At 35.8% G+C, this 22890-nt stretch overlaps 1 protein-coding gene across 8 annotated transcripts in view; it reads right to left on the bottom strand.

Moving 5' to 3' along the window:
• Positions 1–22890, bottom strand: part of LOC106086794 (protein similar) — a 479262-nt gene that overhangs the window by 402761 nt on the left and 53611 nt on the right. Inside the window, exon 1 of one of the 8 annotated variants that reach the window (XM_059362060.1) lies at positions 11028–12083. The exons of the other annotated variants lie outside the window; for them this stretch is intronic. Coding sequence (XP_059218043.1) covers positions 11028–11911 — 884 coding nt within the window. The 5' untranslated portion in view covers positions 11912–12083. Of the gene's footprint in view, positions 1–11027; positions 12084–22890 lie in introns of those variants that run through there. 8 annotated transcript variants of the gene reach the window in all.

Below are 22890 nucleotides of genomic sequence, written 5' to 3'. Positions count from 1 at the left end.
AATACTACGTTTATGGCTAACGTTTGATATGTTGAAGCGAAAGGTTTCTTAGTTACAATAAAAGAAAAACTTCGTAATTAAAGTGTTCTGTTTCTCGTAAGAATATCTCAATCGTTTTATTTTTTTTGCGTGTAGATGTTGTGTTTGTTATACACTCAGAGGCCACATATATATAAAGTACCCTACCATAGGCTAAATATTATACAAAAAAAGAAAAAGAGAGTATGTATTGACGAAAAAAAACAAATTTGTAAAAATATGCGAAATTTTCTAAGACCACGAAATTTTGGGAAAATGTTGTTTAAAACTAACATTTTGGTGAAGCTATTTATACTTAAGTAAATATCAATATATTGTTTTTATAGCCACTACCATAGGATGGGAGTATACTAATCTAATCATTCCGTTTGTAACACCTTGAAATAAGACCCTATAAAATATATATATTCTTGATCGTCTCGACATTCTGAGACGAACTAGCCATGTCCGTCTGTCGAAATCACGATAGCGGTCGAACGCGTAAAGCTAGCCGCTTGAAATTTTGCACTGATACTTAATATCGACGTAGGTCGTTGGGGATTGCAAATGGTTCAGATTTGGCTATAGCTGCCATAGAAACCCATCTCCCGATTTGACTTCTTGAGCCCCTGGAAGCCGCAATTTTTGTTCGATTTGGCTGGAATTTTGCATATAGTGTTCTGTTGTTCTATCAACATATGTGCCAAGTACGATTCAAATCGGTTAAGAATCTGATATAGCTCCCATATGAACCGATCACCCAATTTGACTTCTTGATCCCCTGGAAGCATAAGTTTTCATCCAATTTAGATGAAATTTTGCACATAGTGTTCTGTTATGACTTCCAACAACTGTGCTAAGAACGGTTTAAATCGGTCAATAATCTGATATAGCTCCCAAATAAACCGATCTCACGATTTGACTCCTTGAGCACCTGGAAGCCGCAAATGTTGTCCGAATTGGTTGAAATTTTGCACAGTGTTCTGTTAAGACTCTCATAACAGATTCGGTCAAGAACTAGGTATAGCTCCCATATTTTAGCAGAATCCATGGTGGTGGGTTTCCAAGATTCGGCCTTGCCGAACTTAGCATGCTTTCACTTGTTTGGTTTTATATTTTATTCTTTCATTTAATATGATTATATTCTTGTTTTAGTTGTTTTGTTTTGATAACCTACACCACCACTGTGGGTATTATAAGTTTATGCATTTGTTTGCAACGCTAAGAAGTAGAAGAGCTAGGCCCATCTATAAGTATAGCGATCGACTCAGAATCACTTTCTGATTCGATTTAGCCATGTCCGTCTGTCCGTCCGTCCCTCTGTAAGTCCATATATTCTTGTAATCAAGGTACTGGTCGTATTTGTTGTCCAATCGTCACGAAAATTTGCACATGTCACTTTTTTAGCTCACAGACGAACGTTATATATTTCGGTAAAAATCGCTTCAGATTTAGATATAACTCCCATTTATATGTATCGCCCGATTTGCACTTTAATGACTGTAGTTACCACAATTTTTAACCGATCTGCACAAAATTTGGTACGGATTGTTTTGTTACTGATCTTAACCTATCTGCAAGATTTCATCGAAATCGGTTCAGATCTAGATATAACTCTCATACATATGTATCGCCCGATTTGCACTTAAAGGGCCATAGTAACTACAATTTCCAACCGATCTACACAAAATTTGACATAGAGTGCTTTGTTACAGATCTTAACATATTTGCAATATTTCGGCATAATCGGTTCAGATTTGGATATAGCTCCGATATGTATGTATCGCCCGATTTGCACTTTAATGGCTGTAGTAACCACAATTTTCTACCGATCTGCACAAAATTTGGCAGGGATTACTTAGTTACCGATCTTAACATATCTGCAATATTTCATCGGAATCGGTTCAGATTTAGATATACCTCATATATATATAAATCGCCCGATTTGCACTATAATGTGGTTACACAATTTTCTACCGATCTGCACAAAATTTGGTACGGATTGTTTTGTTACTGATCTTAACCTATCTGCAGGATTTCGTCACAATCGATTCAGATTTGGATATAGCTCCCATATATATGTATCGCCCGATTTGCACTACAATGCCGTAGTAACTACAATTTTCAACCGATCTGCACAAAATTTGGCAGGGATTGTTTTGTTACTGATCTTAACAAAGCTGCAAGATTTCATGCAAAACGAATCAGATTGAGATATAGCTCCCATATATATATATCGCCCGATTTGCTCTCTAATGACTGTAGTTACCACAGTTTTCAACCAATCTGCACAAAATTTGGTACGGATTATTTTGCTACTGATCTTAACATATCTGCAATATTTCATCAAAATCGATTCAGATTCGGATATAGCTCCCATATATATGAATCGCCCGATTTGAACTATAATGGCTGTAGTAACCACAATTTTCAAACAATCTGCACAAAATTTGGCAAGGATTGTTTTGTTACTGATCCTAACATATCTGCAAGATTTCATCAAAATCGGTTCAGATCTAGATATAGCTCTCATATATATGTATCGCCCGATTTGCACTGTAATGGCTGTAGTAACTACCATTTTCAACCGATCTGCACAAAATTTGGCAAGGATTGCTTTGTTACTGATCTTAACATATCTGAAGGATTTCGTCACAATCGATTCAGATTTGTATATAGCTGTCATATATATGTAACGCCCGATTTGCACTTTAATGGCCGTAGTAACCACAATTTACTACCGATCTGCACAAAATTTGGCACGGATTGTTTTGTTACTGATCTTAACAAAGCTGCAAGATTTCATCCAAATCGAATCAGATTGAGATATAGCTCCCATATATATGTATCGCCCGATTTGCTCTCTAATGACTGTAGTTACCACAGTTTTCAACTGATCTTAACATATCTGCAAGATTTCATTAAAATCGATTCAGACTTGGATATAGCTCCCATATGGATTGTTTTGTTACTAATCTTAATACATCTGCAAGATTTGATTAAAATCGGTTCAGATACAGATATAGCTCCCATATATATGTATCGCCCGATATACACTTTAATGGGTGTAGTAACTACAATATTCAGCCGATCAAAATTTGGCACGTGCTGTTATGTTACCGATCTCACCATATTTTCAAGATTTCATTTAGTTCCAAAATATATTTTTTACCGACTCCGCCCGACTTTTGCCTTTCCTTACTGGTTTTTTAAACATATGTTGATACATTTTGGCTTAAATTCTTTTTCTTTTTTTGGTTTTATTTGTTTTTTTTTTTTATTTTTTTTACATTTTATTTTATATTCATATATTAAATTTGCTGTATTTTTTACTTTTAGGCTCTTTGTTCTATGATTTGATTTATTGTTGCACATTAGTGTTATCTAATTCACACTTTTGGGTTTTCATATGCACAGCATGTCATATAAGAAACCGCATATATGGGGAATTTTTGGTAGGGTAAATTGTATGAATACTAGAAGCTTAGCCACAGATGTGCACCTCATCAGAAGAAAAACAGGCAAAATAAATAGTAATTTTAGTATCGAATATAAGTTGAAGAATGTGTAGCCCAGCCAAAGGCAAAATATTTGTTTAAGAAATTATTAAGAAAAAACGAAAAGAAAATCAATTTGTTACCAATAGCTCTTTTTTGATAGTTGAAATGACAAATGTTAAAAAATCATGCCACAAAAATGATAATAAATTGGATAAGAGGAATGTTAATAAGAAAACAAAAGTTCAATGACTCAAAATATAAGAAAATGTGCAAAATTTCCCATGAACATTTCATTAAGGAAGAGGGGCAAAATTCTCACAAATCAATGTACGATTTAAGTTTAAATAAGGAACCTCTTTTTATGGCCGAGTCTGAACGTTGTGCGGACACCTCTTTCGGGAGAAGTTTACATGGCATTGTACCACACAAATGATGCCAGCACGTAAAAGGACATTTTCATGTTCATGTTCATGTACATGTTCCCGCCAGGATTCGAACTCAGGCGTTCAGCGTCACAGGCGGACATGCTAACACCGGTGCTACGGTGGCTTCCAACTTAATTACTTTTCCAAATATTTTATAAATAAATAATTCAGACCCCAACCATAAACCACTCTCTCCCTTTTCCGCTGAATAACTTGACCTAATAAGGTCAACTACTAAATCCATAATCTAAGTGGCATATTACAAACACTCTTCGATTAGTAATACCAAAGGAAGTTATAACACATTCCAACTATAAGCCACCATTTTTAGTTTACCCTCTCAATGTCAATTTAAATATGTTTATGGCATATTAATAGCTTTCAATTATTCACAATATTGATGAATTATTTCAGGGGGAGGTGGAAATTTATTCATTCAATACTTCATTGCATTCATCAACAAGGCACTTGAAATGTATAGTACTAGAAAAAAAATTAATATGTATGTATATGTGCTTCACCATTATAGTAGTGAAACGAAAACTGAAAAATTTTATAGATTTTAATCAGGTTTTATTTTAATTAACAAAAAACTGTCAAAGTACAAAGATTATTTTCTAGATAAAGTCATACAAAAAAGTTTTGTTCTAAATATTCAATTTTAACAAAAGTTATTTTCGATAACAACTAAAAATAGGAGACACCAATATTATGTATATTTTTCAATCACAACATAGTCCATGGCCTTCAAGTCATTCATCAAAATGTATTTTATTAACAAAAAAAAAAAGATAAAAAAGAATACAAATAAAAAAATATAAAAAAAATAAAAAAAAATAATAATAAATTAAAAAAAAATTAAAATAGAATAAGAAAATAAAATATATTTTATTATGTATCCAAAAAAGGAAATAAATGAATAAATCAAAAAAAAAACAACTTAAATAAAATATAAACTAAAAATAAAAATAACAAAACATAGAATTATACTTCAATATAGTAAAGCAAAATAAAATAATTAAATTATTTAACGGCCAAGATTTTTACAAAGGCGATTTTGTGGTACATATTGACGTCAAACGGCTGAATGGATTTAAATGAAATAGTTTTATATCGAAAGAAATTTTTCCAGAAAAGCGACGAATATATATGAAAATTAACTTTCCTTAAATAAAAGCCATGAAAATTAGGAATAAATGCTCAATAAAACAAGAAGCAGCATAAATACAGCAAATTGTTGTTAGTTTTTTTTCGAAAGCATTCGTTATGGATGTGAATGCAAAGCCATAGGTGAGAGTATTAGAGGTGAGAATAAGAGAAACAAATGGTAGATGTGTGAGAGAGACTACCACAATTTATAGTAGGTGTTGGTGTTGTGGGGGTGTGATGTGCGTGGCCCTACTCGATGTGTTGGTCAACCAATTTCTATAGATTCGGCTTTGTGTGGCATTTGCAATTTTGTCGTACGCATTTTTTTTTTGCAATTTTGTCGTATGCATATCTATTGGAAGCCTACTTACAAGACAAACAATTTTGTAACTACAGAACAGGTTGTATGCATTAAGTGGGTGGGTATCACTTATTGCATTTAAACATAGAAGTGAAAATTAACAGGTAAAAGCGTGCTAAGTTCGGACGGAATCTTAGGAACTCACCACCATGGATTCTGCTAAAAATTTGTACAAAATAAATTAAGTCGTTAAATTTAACTACATACCAAACTTCTGCCAAACCAGCACAAAATTATGGCTTCTAGAAACCAAACAAGGATGATCGAGAGACGGGTTTACAGGCGTAACAGAACACCGCATGCAAAAGTTTTTGGAAGTCATAACAGCACTCTACATGCAAAATTTCAGTCAAATCGGACAAAAATTGCGTTTTGTAAGGACTCAAGATGTCAAATCGGGAGATGGGTTTCCATGAGAGCTATTTGGGGTTATAGACTGTACTTGGCTCAGTTGTTGGAAGTCTTACCAGAACACTACACACAAAATTTCAGACAAAAATTGCGGCTTGTAAGGACTCAATAAGTCAAATCGGGAGATCGGTTTATATTGGAGCTATATCAGGTTATAGACCAATTTGGACCGTACTTGGAACAGTTGTTGGAAGTCATAGCAAAACACTATATGCAACCGTAGCTCAAAGGTTAGCATGTCCACCTATGACGTTGAACGCCTGTGTTCGAATCCTGGCGAGACCATCAAAAAAAATTTTCAGCGGTGGTTTTCCCCTCCTAATGCTACCAACATTTGTGAGGTACTATGCCATGTAAAATTTCTCTTCAAAAAGGTGTCGCACTGCGGCACGCCGTTTGGACTCGGCTATAAAAAGGAGGTCTCTTATCATTGGGCTTAAAACTTGAATCGGACTGCACTCTTTGATGTGTGAGAAGTTTGTCCCTATTCCTTAGTGGAATGTTCATAGGCAAAATTTGCATTTTTTTTTAATGTAAAATTTCAGTCAAATGGGACAAAATTCGGTTTATATGGGAGCTATATGATTTTATAGACCGATTTTCAACGTACTTCGGACAGTTTTTGGAAGTCATAACAGAACACTACATACAAAATCTCAGCCAGATCGGACAAAAATTGCGGCTTGTAAGGATTCAAGAAGTCAAATCGGGGGATCGGTTTATATGGGAGTCATATCTAAATCTGAACCGATATGGCTATTGTTTCAGCGAAATCGGACAGTAAATGCACTATTCACCCTCTTTTAAGACATTGGAAGATATTTATATGGCAGTTATATCTAAATAGGGTCCGAGCTGGACAACTAACTGTTTCAAATTTCAGCGAAATCGAGAAATAAATGTGGCTTTTATGGGCTTAAGACCCTAAATCGACAGATCGTTTTATACGGCAGCTATATGTAAATATAGTCCGATCTACACCGTTTATGGGTCAGATGCCAGGAGGGTTAATACAACTCACCGTTTCAAATTCCAATAAAATCTTATAATAAGTGGATCTATTTTATGACTAAGACCCTATGTCGGCAGATTGATTTATATGGCAGATATATCTAAAAATGTTCGATCTGGAACATTTTCAGGTTGGATAACTTTCTGCCCATTGATCTTTATATGGCAGTTATATCTAAACAAAGATCGATTTAAGTTTCAGATTTCAGTGAAATTTTGTAATAAATCGGCTTTTATAGGCTTAAGACTCTAAATCTGTAGATCAGTTAATATAGCAGGTACATCAAAAAATGTTTCCATTTGGCCCGTTCAAGAACTTAACCTGCTTGTAGAAAAAATTCGTATCTGTGTCAAATTTCAGCTCAATGTCACAATTTTTGAAGGATGTAGTGTGATTGCAACAGTGTGATTACCCCAAAAGTAACGTCCAAAATCAAAAGTAGACCTATCAGAACAATATTGTACTCAAACAAAAGCTATTCTGGAGTAAAGTCGGAATTTGATATTAAAAATTGGGTCGAAGGAAATTCCTCTCAAAATATGAATATAAGCAGAGCATCGCTATATGAGATTCAAAAAATTTACGAATATGAAATTTAAATTTGTACCCAAGTATCTATGTGGCGCAATATTCTTAAAACCAAACCAAACAATGTGGGGATCAAGTGATAGATATTTTTAAGTAAAGTGGGAACTTAACATTCAAATTTGTAAACAAGCGCCATCTTCTGGTGGTTTGCAATCCCCGCCTCAAAAATTCGAAATTATATTTGATACAAAAAGTAAGAAAAATATTTTTCGCGTGGTGTTAATGAAGATTTAGCTCTAATATGTAGCTCTTGTAGCTTGCATATTGTTTTTGACCGAGCAAATATTTTACCATTTGTATTGGTAAAACTTCGTGTTAGCTACCCCCTATGTTCTGATCTGAATCATATTCGATGGATGACATTGCAAGTGTGGATTGTCCATCCTGGTTCTGAGAAATAAAGGAAGTTTCAAGGATCTCTGAATCAGGGTAAGTTCGAAAATTATACTCTTGAGTGGAATGCACAACTCTAAAGCCCAGCCAAACGGACATGATCGGACCGATCGGAACAACATAGGACTCAAAAATAGACTTTGGAGATGGAGTACTAATCGTAGTTTTAAATAGGGGTCCAAGATGTGAAGGCCTTTGAGTAGAGTACGAAATTTGTTAAATATTTGATACCAAATGTCCCCACCACTCAAAAACAAAAACTTCAAACATGAAGGCCGACCGGGGCAATGTGCTACTCAAAGCAATAGTCTAGGAGGGTAAAGAAAAAATTTGTTATAAATATCTGAGCACCGCAAAAATCCTCCAAATAAACATGCGGGCCGATCGAGACAAAATATGACTCAAATGAGTGGTCTACAAGAGTAGTGTAAAACAAGTAAAAGCTTGCTAAGTTCGGACGGTCCGAATCTTGGGAATCCAGCACAATGGATTCTGCTTAAATATGGGAACTATTGGGTTGCCCAAAAAGTAATTGCGGATTTTTCATATAGTCGGCGTTGACAAATTTTTTCACAGCTTGTGACTCTGTAATTGCATTCTTTCTTCTGTCAGTTATCAGCTGTTACTTTTAGCTTGCTTTAGAAAAAAAAGTGTAAAAAAAGTATATTTGATTAAAGTTCATTCTAAGTTTTATTAAAAATGCATTTACTTTCTTTTAAAAAATCCGCAATTACTTTTTGGGCAACTCAATATATCTGGTTATAGACCGATTGGCACCGTACTTGGCACAGTTGTTGGAAGTCCTAACAGAACACTATGTGCAAAATTCCGCTTGGTTTTAAATCCCGTCGTCAACATTACAAAAATTTTCAGAAGTGGTTTCCCCCTTACTAATACACATTTGTGAAGTATCCAGCCATGCTAAAACTTCTCTACCTAATGGTGTCGCTTTCGACACGCCATTATCAATGAACTTAAAACTTTAATGGAATGTTCATGAGAAATTTAGTAGTATATCCCATATGGTAACTTCATGATTTCGAAAATACGCAAATTAATCTAAAGAATGTAGATCTGAGCAGGACCCATGTTATGATACTTTGGTAAACTGCTGCAATATATTAAAAGAATGATCAATTTTTAAAAGGCTTTTTTGGGGCATAGCAAAGCGCATTGACCAAATTTTGACGGTTTGTTTGTTTGTTCCGTTTAGACTCATACAAGGCTGAAGCGATTACCTTGTAATATAAGCAGATTGTGTAGGTTGGTCTGGAAGGAAATATAGGCTATATAAATTTTTGATATCGGAAGGGAGGGCGGACCCTCCCCTTGCCCCAAAAATACTACCCAAAAATAAAAGTATACCGATCGGGACAATATGGGATTCAAATGAAAGGTATTCAGGAATAGAGTACGACTTTCATATTAAAAATTGGGTCCAAGTAACCGGGGGGCCGCCCCAACCCCAAATCCCCTAAAATAGGTTTTATTGGACGTTCATGACAATATGAGACTCAAATGAAAGGCATACGGAAGTGATTTGCGGATATGGGCAGGAGGAAGGAACGGGCACTAACCCCACGAAAACTCTCCAAATGGGCATATTAACTAATTATGACATTATGGAACTCGGTTTGTTTGTTTGTTCCGTAGACTCAAAAACGGATGTACCTATTTTTTTTTATATCAGATTGGAAGGAAACATTTATAATTTTTTGATATTGGATGAAGGCGGACCCTCCCCTATATCCCAAAAACATCACCCAAAATCAAAAGTTGGTCGATAGGCACAATATGGGAATCAAATGAAAGGTATCAGAGACTAGAAAAAGAATATCGTATTACAATTTTGGCGCCAAGTTCCCAGCGGGCCGCGCCAACCCCAAAACTCATCTATCATCATCATCATCTTACAAATATGGCATATAAAATTAGGTCCAAGTAATGGGAGGTGGCCCCACCCCCAAATGGGCACATTAGGCGACCATGTCTATATGGGACTCAAATGAAAGGTGTCTGGGAGTAGAATACAAATATGAATTTGCGTTTAAGTTCAAGCGGGCGTTTAAACACACGTCGAAAAAGTTAAATGACTCGTTATAGCAATATAGCAAATGAAAGGTATTTGAGAGTTGAAAACGAATTTGATATCCAATTTTGAAGCCAAGTGTTTGGGGGTACACCCTAAATCACGCCCTAAACTGAGCTTCATTTCCGACTTTAGCAATTTGGAGCTCAAATCAACTGTATTTGGGAGTAAAGAACGAATTTGATATCTATTTTCAGGTCAAAGTGCCGGTGGCCGCCCCAACCCTCTAAACGGTTCATACTTATCTACAATGATCCCCATATTGCTCAATGACCATACATGACATGGTACCTCACAAATGTCGCCAGCTTTAAGAGGGGATAACTACCGCTTCAGAGGCCACCGTAGCGCAGAGGATAACATGTCCGCCTATGACGCTGAACGCCTGGGTTTGATTCCAGGCGAGACCATCAGGAAAATTTTCAGCGGTGGTTTTCCCCTCTTAATGCTGCCAACATTTGTGAGGAACTATGTCATGTAAAACTTCTCTCCAAAGAGGTGTCGCACTGCGGCACACCGTTCGGACTCGGCTATAAAAAGGCAGCCCTTTATCATTGAGCTTAAAACTTAAATCGGACTGCACTCATTGATATGTGAGAAGTTTGCCCCTGTTCCTCAGCGGAATGTTCATGGGCAAAATTTGCATTTGCAACCACCGCTTAAATTTTATCCGATGTTCTAGCCAGGATTCGAACGCACTGGTTCAGCGTCAAAGGCGGACATAGCATACAGTGGGACGAATTCGATATCCACATTCAATGCGAAATGTCCCCACCCTAAAAAGATATTAAAGAGTTAAAGAAGGCGCTGCGTAGCGGTCCCGGTTAGGCTAGTTCTCCATAAAAATCTATCTAATTCTCCATATATGTTTCTGTCTTAGTTTAACAATGAAAAGCTATCGTTAGATTGGATTATCACATCTGGCCGATGTAAATGAATCAATAAAACAAATGCAGTTAATTTGAGACACACAGCTATTGTGGGTTGATTGGTTTACGCCTTTTTACAATTTGGTTTCAGGCCGAACTAATGTCATGCAAGAATTATTCCCTTAAGACAACCATCATATGCACTGACTTACATGAAATCTTCAATGTCAATAACCTGCGTATATTGACAGGGCTCTTGATCACTGTATGGACCATAGCCATAACAGTAGGCATATGTCCAAGGTTGATTGCCTTGACAGGGTATAGATGGTCTTGTTCCAGGAAGAGGTACACTGGGAGTAACCACAGCATTCATTGATGTGGGGGTATGGGGATTATTGTAGTAATTGTTGACATGCCCATACTGTGGCATGGAATTGTAATGATGATGTTGTTGCTGTTGAGGACCATAGTGTGACAGATGCGGCTGTTGCGACTGTTGATGCTGCCATTGCCTCTGAAAAGGAGGTGGGGTATTGTAGACAGCATGGCGATGCTGTTGCTGATGCTGATGCTGCTGCAGTGATCCATAATCACCATTATTAGAACAATTTGTGCTTGGATAAAATAGTTGCAATTTTTGTGGCACTGCCGCGGCAGGCAATGCCTGTTGAAGGTTCGTTGAACCTTGTGTGGCAACCTGTATTGGCTGCACATAGGCCACGGCTGCATCACTGCGACGATATGGATGATGACGCGGCTGCAAGTTAGGCAGTGTTGTATGGGAATTTAGATTTTGAAGAGCTCCACAGTATGGATTATCTATCCTCGTTGTTGCAGTTGGGGGCTGCTGTAGCGATTGATAATTTTGGGCTACTTTGTTGGGGTTCCAAAGATTTGGGGAATTTCTAATTTGATCATTTGATGGCACGGAAGAAGAAGAAGAACATACATCATAATTTCTATTGGTCATTAGGGGGTTTTTTTGGCGACGCGCCTCCTCCTCAGCACAATCACGAAGGATATCATCGTAAAATGTGTTTTTTTCACTTTGGGAAAAATAACAATTTTCCCAATCACTACAAGAGCTGAACATGCTTTTGCTATTTCTTTTTGTTTTCAAGGGACTTTTTTGGAATTTTGATTAACTATTTTGTATTTTTTGTTTTTTTTTTTAATAAAATTTTTAATATTTTTTAGATTTTTAAGGGACCATTTCTCTCTACTAACAAAATATGTTGTCGAACCGTGGGATATTAAAACTTTGGTAAAAATAATAAAAAATTTCCACTCTCTGATTTTTGGTTTTTGCGCAAAATATTTTTTTTTGATATATTTTATATCTTCTCACTGCTTTTTTTGTAATAATTAAATTTGTATTTTTTTGCAAAATTTTTAATATTTTACCACAATTCGCATTTTTAATGTTCTCGTATTTGAGTTATTTTAATTTTTTGTTTTTGATTTTTTATGTTTTTGATTTTTTATTTTTTAAGATTTTTCTTAATAAAATATTTATTTATGCTTTTCCCCAATCACTTCTTTTCTTCATTTTAAGCCTTTTTCTTTTTTGTATTTTTTCTAGATAACAGATTATCTCTGTTTTTCTTGATAGGCTGGTAGATACTTTTCTTTATAAACAAATCACTTTCAAACATTGCGAATTAATTTTTTCTGGATTTGTCATGCATTGATATTTCCTCACGAGCCACTTAATCACTTTCGAAAATTCAATCTAGGATTATTTCGCACTTTCAACCCCGTCCCGCTGGGAGACATTTTTGTTGGGAGAGGAAATTTATAACGCGTTTCGCGTTACACCGTCCATTAGCGCATTTCTGTTTTATGGCCAAGACGCACGAAAGAAAATGCTTGTACGCAATGTCGCGACAAATTCCAAATGAGCCCCTAAACATTTGTTCCAACACAATGTACTGTAATTAATTAGTATAGTCTTTAGTGACTGAGTCGAGTTGAAAGAGGTACCCCAAATCACAAACAGCTCACCAAATAAATAACTAAATAAATAAATAAATCCCATGTGAAGAACATGGGCAAAAAAACGACGACAGCGCCACCAACAACAAGAATGGTAAACGAGTCATTGTGAACGTGGTGGAGAAAACCCACAACCAGACATTCAATCTTTCATAAATCGGAACTGATAACAAGACCCCAAACCCAGAGCGAAGAGAAAAACGATCGACCACCCAAACTCAGAGAGTTTGCGAATAGAGTCAACTCGAGGAATCACAGCATTTGAACACCTCCGACGGTTTATCAGTTAAAACTAGAAAAGCTGAAATTGATAAGATACCACCATCAATGGACATACCGAAGATTATTATAATAACACTATGTAACATTCATTTTTAAACAAAATAGCAAACATAAAAAAGTTAGAAAAAAATAAAACTAAACATACAAAATAAAAAAAATTAAAAAAATAAAAAATTAAAAATTAAATAAAAATTTTAATAAATAAAATAAAAATAAATACAAAAAAATAAAATAAACAATAAACTTAAATTAAAACATAAAAGGGTGCTAAGGTCGGCCGAGCCGAATCTAAACAAACTGAATTTAGTTGAAGGACGTAGTTTTAATCTACACACCAAACTTCTGTCAAACCAGCATAAATTAAAGCTTCTAGGAACCGAACAAGGATGACCGAGAGACCGGTTTACATGGGAGCAATATCAGGTTATGGAATGATTCGAACTGTATTTGGCACAGCTTTTGGAAGTCGTAACAGAACACCGCATTTCAGACAAATCGGACAAAAATTGTAAGGATAAAAGAAGTCAAATCGGGAGATCGGTCTGAAACGAACAGTTTTTTGCACAGTTCTTGGAAGTCGCAAAAGAAAAATTTTGGATTGTAAGGACTCAAGCAGTCATATCGGCAGATCGGTTTATTAGGAGCAAAACCAGGTTATACACTGTTTTGGACTTTACTTAGCATAGTTGTTGAAAGTCTGCCAAATCGGACAAGAATTGCTGCTTGTAAGGGCTCAAGAAGTCAAATCGGGAGATCGGTTTGTATGGGAGCTATATCAGGTTATAGGCCGATCTGCACTTTACTTACTACAAATGTTGAAAGTCATAACAGAACACCCCACGCAATATTTCAGTCAAATCGGTCCAAAATTGTGACTTCCAGGGGCTCAAGAAGCCAAATCGGGAGTTCGGTTTATATGGGAGCTATATCAGATTATAGACCGATTTTGACCATAATTAACACAGTTATTGGAAGTCATAACAGAACACTATCTGCAAAATTTTGGTCAAATCGGACAAAAACTGTGACTTCCAGGAGCTCAAAAAGTCAAATCGGGAGATCGGTTTATATGGGAGCTATATCAGGTTATAGAACGATTTGGACCGTACTAAGCACAATTGTTGGAAGTCCTAATAGAACACTACATGCAAAATTTCAGCCAAATCGGCGGCTCCCAGGGTCTCAAAAAGTCAAATCGGGGGATCGGATTATATGGGAGCTATATCTAAATCTGAACCGATATGGCCCATGTGCTTCCCCAACGATCTACATCAAAATTAAGTAAATTTTAGCAAAATCGGACAATGAATACGCCTTTTATGGGCCCAAATCCTTAAATCGAGAGATTGGTCTAAAAAACCTTAAATCGAGAGATCGGTCTATATGGCAGCTTTATTCAAATCCGGACCAATCTAGGCCAAATTGAAGGAGGATATCGAAGGCCCTAACACAACTCACTGTCCCAAATTTCGGTGAAATCGGACAATAAATGAGCCTTTTATGGGCACAAGACCTTAAATCGGGAGATTGATCTATCTGGCAGCTATATTCAAATCTGGACCGATCTGGGCCAAATTGCAGGAGGATATCGAAGGCCCTAACACAACTCACTGTCCCAAATTTCGACGAAATCGGACAATGGATTCGTCTTTCATGGGCCCAAGACCTTAAATCGGGAGATCGGACTATATGGCAGCTATATCCAAATCTAGACCGATTATGGGCATAAAACGTTAAATCGACGGATCGGTCTATATGGGGGCTATATGAAGATATATTCCGATATAGCCCATCTTCGAACTTAACCTGCCTATGGACAAAAAAAACATCTGTTCAATGTTTCAGCTCAATATCTCTATTTGTAAAGACTGTAGCTTGATTTTAACAGACAGACGGACGGACAAGGCTAGATGGTCTTAGATTTTTACGACGATCATATATACTTTATAGGCTCGAAAATGAATATTTCAGAATGACAAAATGAATATGGGGGTATATTGGTAGGTATAAAAAATAAATATTAAAAAACGTGAAAAATTTCAGAATAAATTAAAACAAATTCATTTTTTTTAATATAGATAAAAAATTAAACAATCCAAAATTTCAAAATTTAAAAACAAAAAAGCAATAAAAAAGTAAAAATTAAAAAAAAAAACTAAAATTAAAAATTTAATAAAAATTAAAATAAAAATAAAAATTAAAATAAAAAAGCACAACAAATAATAAAGAAATTAAAAAAGTACAATAATTAAAATAATATAAAATTTTAAAATATCTTGGTTTTTATTTTTTTATAAAAAAAAAATAAAGAAAAATAAAAAAAAATTTAAATCAAAAAAATACTACAATTAATAATGTAGAAAATTTAAAACAAATAACTAAACGCAAAAATAAATATAATTATGAAACAAAAATAAAAAAAATAAAAATTAAAAGAGATGAAAAATTTCGAAGTAAACTAAAAAAATTATTATTTTTTTTAATTATAGATAAAAAGATAAAACAATACTAAATTTTAAAAATAATAGTGTTATAAATTAAAAACAAAAAAAAATCAAAAAAAAAATAAATTTAAAAAAATAAAATTAAATGAAAACTAAAATAAAAAAAAAATAAAAATATTAAAAAAAAGAATAAAAAACACAAAAAAATAATAAAGAAATTAAAAACTGCAATAATTAAAATAACATTATTTTTTAAAATATCTTGTTTTTTAATTTTCTTATAAAAAGAAATAATGAAAAATAAAAAAAAAACATTTTAAATTAAAAAATACTAAAAAAAAATTTTGAAATTTAAAGCAAATAACTAAAAACAAAAATAAATATAATTGTGAAAAAATTTAAAACAAAAACAAGAATTTAAAAAAAATAAAATAAAAAAGACAACAAAAAAATTAAAACAAAAAAATACAAAATTAAATAAAAATATTGTTAGAGTGTGGGTGAGAGCGTATTATTGCGAGAGGTTGGTGTATAAAGAAAGAGATTTAGAAATAAATAAAACAAGCAAGGGTGATTAGGGTTTTTTCTATTATACAAGGATTGCCTTTATATGTGTTTGTGATTTTGCAACACTTAGGCGATAATTACCTAAAAGACAAAGGGTGAGAGGTGTATGCGGTGTGAGACTTTGTTTGCGAGTGATGTCTGCTGTATGAGACTTAGAAAACAAGAGATTTGGGAAATCGAACTAAAGTTACTGGGCGTCGTTTTGATATTCGAAATCACACTCTACATCCAAACTAGGCGAAGAAGCTTCTAAGAGAGGTGTAGAAAGAGACGGTGATCTTAAGAAATCTTCCTATAGTCCCGCTGAGCGAAAAGTGGACAAAGACTTCCCGCAACTTTCTTTTAGAAATAAGAGAAGAAATTTACTTCCTTTAGTTGTAGCACCATAGATTGTGTCTGTAACCACCAAAGTAAAATTTTAGTTTCAAAATTAAGTTTTATGTTATAGAAAAATCCATAAAGATTTTCATGGCCACATTTTCTTATTTTCCATAGTAAGCCCGCTTATATGTTGTTTTAGCTGCAGTTGATGGGGCCTAGCATCAACTGCAGCTAAAACAACATTATCTGTTGGCTAACGCATTATAGACTAACTGTTATATGTATTTATTTTTGGGGCGACTAAGATTCTGGCTTCCATCTGTGTGCTATGCATTCAAAAACATTAGAAAAGATAAGAATAATATTTATTTAATGAATAATTTTCATGTTTGTTTCGTTTTTATTTCGAAGACAATAAATTAAAATGTCATTAAAATATATGATCTCTGATCTTCTGGTGACGTTCCATTGAATTGTTCAAAAATTATATATGAAAAAAGTTTGTATGACGCTTTCAGTAGTCGCGAGGGGATGCGAACTCCATATGTTGAATATTAATTTTAATTTTATTTTTTATGATGTTTTGTTATTTTACCACTATTGTTGTTCATTCCAGGGTAGTAATTTATAGGGGGGATATCATAATATTCTACGGCTTCAACAAATCTTGAGATATAATGCGTTCGAATTTTCTTTGTTAAAATGTTGAGGTGTAGTAAAGTAAAACAAGTAAAAGCGTGCTAAGTTCGGCCGGGCCGAATCTTATGTACCCTCCACCATGGATCGCATTTGTCGAGTTCTTTGCGCGGTATCTCTTTTAAGGTAAACAAAGAATAATGAATAAGAACTGTTATGTTAGTGGAGTTATATCAAGTTATAGTCTGATTCGGACCATAAATGAATTGAATGCTGAACATTGCAGAAGTCGTTGTCTAATATTTCAGTTCATTCGGATAAAAATTGCGCCTTATAGGGGCTCAAGATGCAAAATCGGGAGATCGGTTTTTATGGGAGCAATATCAAGCTATTGATCGATTCAGACCATATAAGACACGTATGTTGAAGGTCATGAGACAAGCCGTTGTACAAAATTTCTGCCAAATCGGATGAGAATTGCGCCCTCTAGAGGCTTGAAAGGTAAGATCCCAGATCGGTTTATATGGCGCTATATCAGGTTATGCACCGATTTATGCCTTACTTAGCACACATACTGGAAGTCATAACAAAACACCACGTGCAAAATTTCAGTCAAATCGGATGAGAATTGCCCCCTCTAGAGGCTCACGAAGTCAAGACCCAAGATCGGTTTATATGGAAGCTATATAAAAACATCTACCGATTTGAACCATATCTAGCGCAATTATTGGAAGTGACCAAAACACCACGTGCAAAATTTCAGTCAAATCGGACAAGAATTGTGCCCTTTAAAGGCTCAAGAAGTCAAGACCCCAGATCGGTTTATATGGCAGCTATATCAAAACATCTACCGATTTGAACCATACCTAGCGCAATTATTGGAAGTGATACCAAAACACCACGTCCAAAATTTCAATCAAATAGGATAAGAATTGCGCCCTCTAGAGGCTCAAGAATTCAAGACCCAAGATCAGTTTATATGGCAGCTATATCCAAACATGGACCGATTTGGTCCATTTACAATCTCAACCGACCTACACTAATAAAAAGTTTTTGTGCAAAATTTCAAGCGCCTAGCTTTACTCTTTCGAAAGTAAGCGTGCTCCCGACAGACAGACGGACATGGCTAGATCGACTTAGAATGTCATAACGATCAAGAATATATATACTTTATGGGGTCTTACACCCATATTTCGAGATGTTACAAACAGAATGACGAAATTAGTATACCACCATCCTATGGTGAGGCGTATAAAAATAACATATTCTGGAGTACACTATTACTTTTGTGGAGAAACATTTTTAATCGAGGGAAAAGGCATTTTCCTTTCCCAGAGCGGTGTACCATAGTCGCGATTTCATCTTCCCTCCCCCGTACCCTTATTACCAGAAACGCCAGATCTCGGTGATGGGTGGTGCGATTTAAGCGAAATTTTGTGTGCTCTCTTATAGTACCCTAAAAATAAAAATTTGGTATCCAAATTTTTGATGGCGTACATGAGGGGGCCACCCAACCCTAAAACCTACCAAATGTATATTTAGCCTAATCACGACAACATGGGACTCAAATGAAAGGTATTTAGGATAAGAAAACGTATCCGATCTCCAATTGTCGCACCAAGTGTTGGGGGGACCACCTCAACCCCCAAAACAACCCTAAATCGGGCATATCTACCGACCATTGCGGTATGGGACTGATATCCAAATGTGGGACCAAGTATCTGGGGATCCTCCCCTTCCCCCAAAACACCGCCAAAATAGGACTTATTTACTGACCATGGCAATATGGAGCTCAAATAAAAGGTTTTTGAGTGTAGAATACGAATCTGACATCCAAATGTGGAAGCAAGTGTTTGGGGAGCGTCCCTCTAGGGGTCTCAAATGAGTAAAGCACAAATCTGATATGAATATTCAGGAAAAAGTGTCTATGGGGCCACCCCCATAACACAACCTAAATGGGACGTATTTGCTAACATCTGCAATATTGGGCTCAATTAAGAGGCAATTTAGAGTAGAACACGAATCTGATATATATTTTTAGGGCCGAGTCACTGAACGGCCGCCCCACCCCACAAAACACTCCCGAAACCCGTCATGTTTGCGACTGTGGAAATATGGGGCTCAAATGAATTGTAAAGGGTGATTTTTTGAGGTTAGGATTTTCATGCATTAGTATTTGACAGATCACGTGGGATTTCAGACATGGTGTCAAAGAGAAAGATGCTCAGTATGCTTTGACATTTCATCATGAATAGACTTACTAACGAGCAACGCTTGCAAATCATTGAATTTTATTACCAAAATCAGTGTTCGGTTCGAAATGTGTTCATTCACCGTAACGTTGCGTCCAACAGCATCTTTGAAAAAATACGGTCCAATGATTCCACCAGCGTACAAACCACACCAAACAGTGCATTTTTCGGGATGCATGGGCAGTTCTTGAACGGCTTCTGGTTGCTCTTCACTCCAAATGCAGCAATTTTGCTTATTTACGTAGCCATCCAACCAGAAATGAGCCTCATCGCTGAACGGTGAATGAACACATTTCGAACCGAACACTGATTTTGGTAATAAAATTCAATGATTTGCAAGCGTTGCTCGTTAGTAAGTCTATTCATGATGAAATGTCAAAGCATACTGAGCATCTTTCTCTTTGACACCATGTCTGAAATCCCACGTAATCTGTCAAATACTAATGCATGAAAATCCTAACCTCAAAAAAATCACCCTTTATTTGGGAGTAGACAATGAATCTGATATCAAAATTCGGGACCAACTGCAAAGGGGCGTCCCAGCCCCATAACAACCCGCAAATTGGACGGATTTGCTCACCATGACAATTAGGGTATAAAAGGGAGTGGATTTCGATATTGATAGTTTTTAGGTCCATAGCCCAAACCGGACATATTTGCTGACTTTTCCCATAAAGGGCTTAAATGAAAGGTATTTGAGATTAGAAAACGAATTTAATATCCAATTTTGAGGCCAATGCCAATATGGGGTTCAAATAAATGATATTTGAGAGTTAAGAGTAGACCGCCCAAACTCCCCAAAATACCCCTAAATCGAGCATATTTACCGACCACGTCAATGTGGGGCTCAAATAAAGGTACATGTGGGACCATGTATTTGGGGCGCCGCCCCTTTTCCAAAATACCCCCCAAAGAGTGCATAATTTTTGGGCCAAGAGTTTGAAGACGCCTTATCTCATAAGCTCCCCTTAAACCAATGGCAACATAGAACTCATTTAGAGTCAATGAGCTTTTTCCAAAACATCGTCTTCTCTCGTAAGCATATATAGGGCATAACCCTTTCAAATGAAAAGTGGTTTCAGGAACTTGTAGGTTACAAATAGAGCAATTACCGTTTGTATAATTTCTAAAGGCTCTGGATTTGAGGTTAAGCAGACCACCTCTGGTTCGAAAAACTAAACTAAATTTCTGGGAGTTGCCATCTCGAACGTATAAGGGGGTATCGTATTTAAGATGTGGGTAAGGGTCGTCGTATTGTAAAGCCAAAGCCCTGTTCTCATTCAAGACCTTTTCACGTCCTATAAGATCGCATAAAATACTATCATGCATTAACACTAGATCCCGACCTCTAAGTCCAAAATCAACGTCAATGCTAAGTTCAGCACCTTTATCTTACCAGCTCTTTGTCCATTAAACCCTGGCATCTATAGTCTCCTCAGGCAGCAGTCGGGGTAATCTATCACTAGGCTTTACAAGTACCTTGCTAATACAATTAAAGTGCAGCCTGAGAGTCTCCAAAAACATACTTTGTAGCCCCATTTTGATATGCAGCATATAGTTAGGCGTATTACTTGGTAAGTATAGTACCTTTTTTATGAAAAACGTGAATAGTTTTTCAACTTGCTCATAGGTAACACCTGAGTTCCGTTAAACAATATATACTTGATAGCATTAATAAATATATTCATCTTATTCGAAATGCTTATTCTTCCGTTGTGGATGTAGCGTAGCCATGTAGATTTAATACCCATTTTTGCAGATTGTAGCTTGTTAGAAAGATGCTTTACAAAGGAAAAGTTATGCGTAGATTCATACCTCTATGGGCTCAGTGCCCGTAATACCAAGACAGACTGCTACTGATCCGGGGTTCCTTTCTGAAAACAACAACAATCTTAGCCTTGGTCAGGTTTAAACTTAGACCCCATAAAGAGCAATATGCGTATAGAGCATCAATCATCTGCTGAAGTTTCGCAGGTGAGTCCGAAAACAGGACAATATCGTCTGCACACATGAGCACCCTAATCTCGACCTCCCCAATGCGTACACCAGCAGGTAGAACCTCATGTAAATCGAACAGTATTGAGCTCAATAAACAGCCTTGACGGACTCCCTGAGTAACCTAAAAAGGTGTAGATAGGGTTGAACCATCCCATGCTTGACTTGTGGTGTTACATTAAATCAGACGCAGTATACTAGTAATCTTTGTAGAGAGACCCAATGTGGCAAATTTATAAAACAGGGAGTTTCGAGGTACCATGTCAAAGACAGCATAAAAGTCAACAAAGAATGCGAACGTCTCGTCTTTCTACTTCTCTTTTAGTTCAAGTAAACTATGCTTTTAAGGTTAAAGATATTAACAGTAATGAGTAGTCCCGTCTAAATCCTGCCTGGTATTTGTTCAGAATCCGATTTTGCTTTACACACGAATTGATACGGTTCAACACTATACCGGCGAATATTTTGTACAGTGTGTCAAGCAGAGACAAACGTCTGTAATTCGACACCATATTTACATTACATTTTTTGTGCAATGGCATGATTATCGATCTGCGAAAGAACGAGGGGATACACTCCTGAAGAAAAATTAAGTTAAGCAGATGTAGAACTTCTTGTAGGGCCATCTACAAATGGGTCCAATGTGGTGTATGTACTATTGTCGCGACATCATATAGAAGAAGTTTAACCAAATTTTCAATAGCGATTATCCCTTCCTGGCTTAGTTTTTCTTATGGTTAGACTAATCTTATCATTTTCTTCAGGTTTTTTAGGTATTGTTAGTGCGTTGATATTAACTATAATAAGTAGCTTCCACCTCCTATAATGTAGTAGCTTCGAATGCGGATAAAATGTCTAGCCGTACAACAGCGAATAGCATTAAAAGTGTTGTAGATTTAAAAAATCTACTCCTGACACTTCCACATGGCGTAACACCATGAGCTAGGAGTTATTTAATTTATTTTTATACCGCCTGGAAACAACATAAGATTCTTTGTCTCTTTTTTCTTCAATTACACATGTATTTATTTCGAAATCCAATTGAATGTCAATGATAAGACAATTGATTAATCCTAGTGTCAATTGATTAACATTTATGAAATACAACAATAAAAGGAACGTGAAAAAATGTCTGCATATTATTCATCATGTGATGTATGCAAGATAATGACCTATGGAATGTTCATGCATGACAAAATTGACAAGTCAAGCCATAAAAAATCGTAAATGATAATTTTTGTGGGATTTTATGAAAAGTGGCACTGTTGTTATACAACTCAACATCCTATCTTCGATTCTCCCGAATTCAGTTTTTTAGCTTTCTACTTCCATTAAGAGAAATATGAGGGATGTTCAGTGCTGGCGATAACAACAATGGGGGCATATGTCCCAGAATTGCAACAAAGATTTTGCTTGTGTAAAATGCGGTCAGAACCATGCACAAGGTGTAAATTTGTGCAGGGCGAAGAAAAATTACCCATTTTGCATCAATTGTGGAAATAGCGGTCAACCCGCTCAGGTTGCCCTGAGTATAAAAATATGTTGAGCTTAAGAAGAGAGCTAGAGAAGTTGCCGTAAAG

This window comes from Stomoxys calcitrans, chromosome 2 (genome assembly GCF_963082655.1).
Source record: "Stomoxys calcitrans chromosome 2, idStoCalc2.1, whole genome shotgun sequence".
In the NCBI taxonomy this organism is placed as follows: domain Eukaryota; kingdom Metazoa; phylum Arthropoda; class Insecta; order Diptera; family Muscidae; genus Stomoxys; species Stomoxys calcitrans.
The sequence above is the reverse complement of the archived record's forward strand: the minus strand, read 5'-3'. Positions and strand labels throughout refer to the sequence as shown.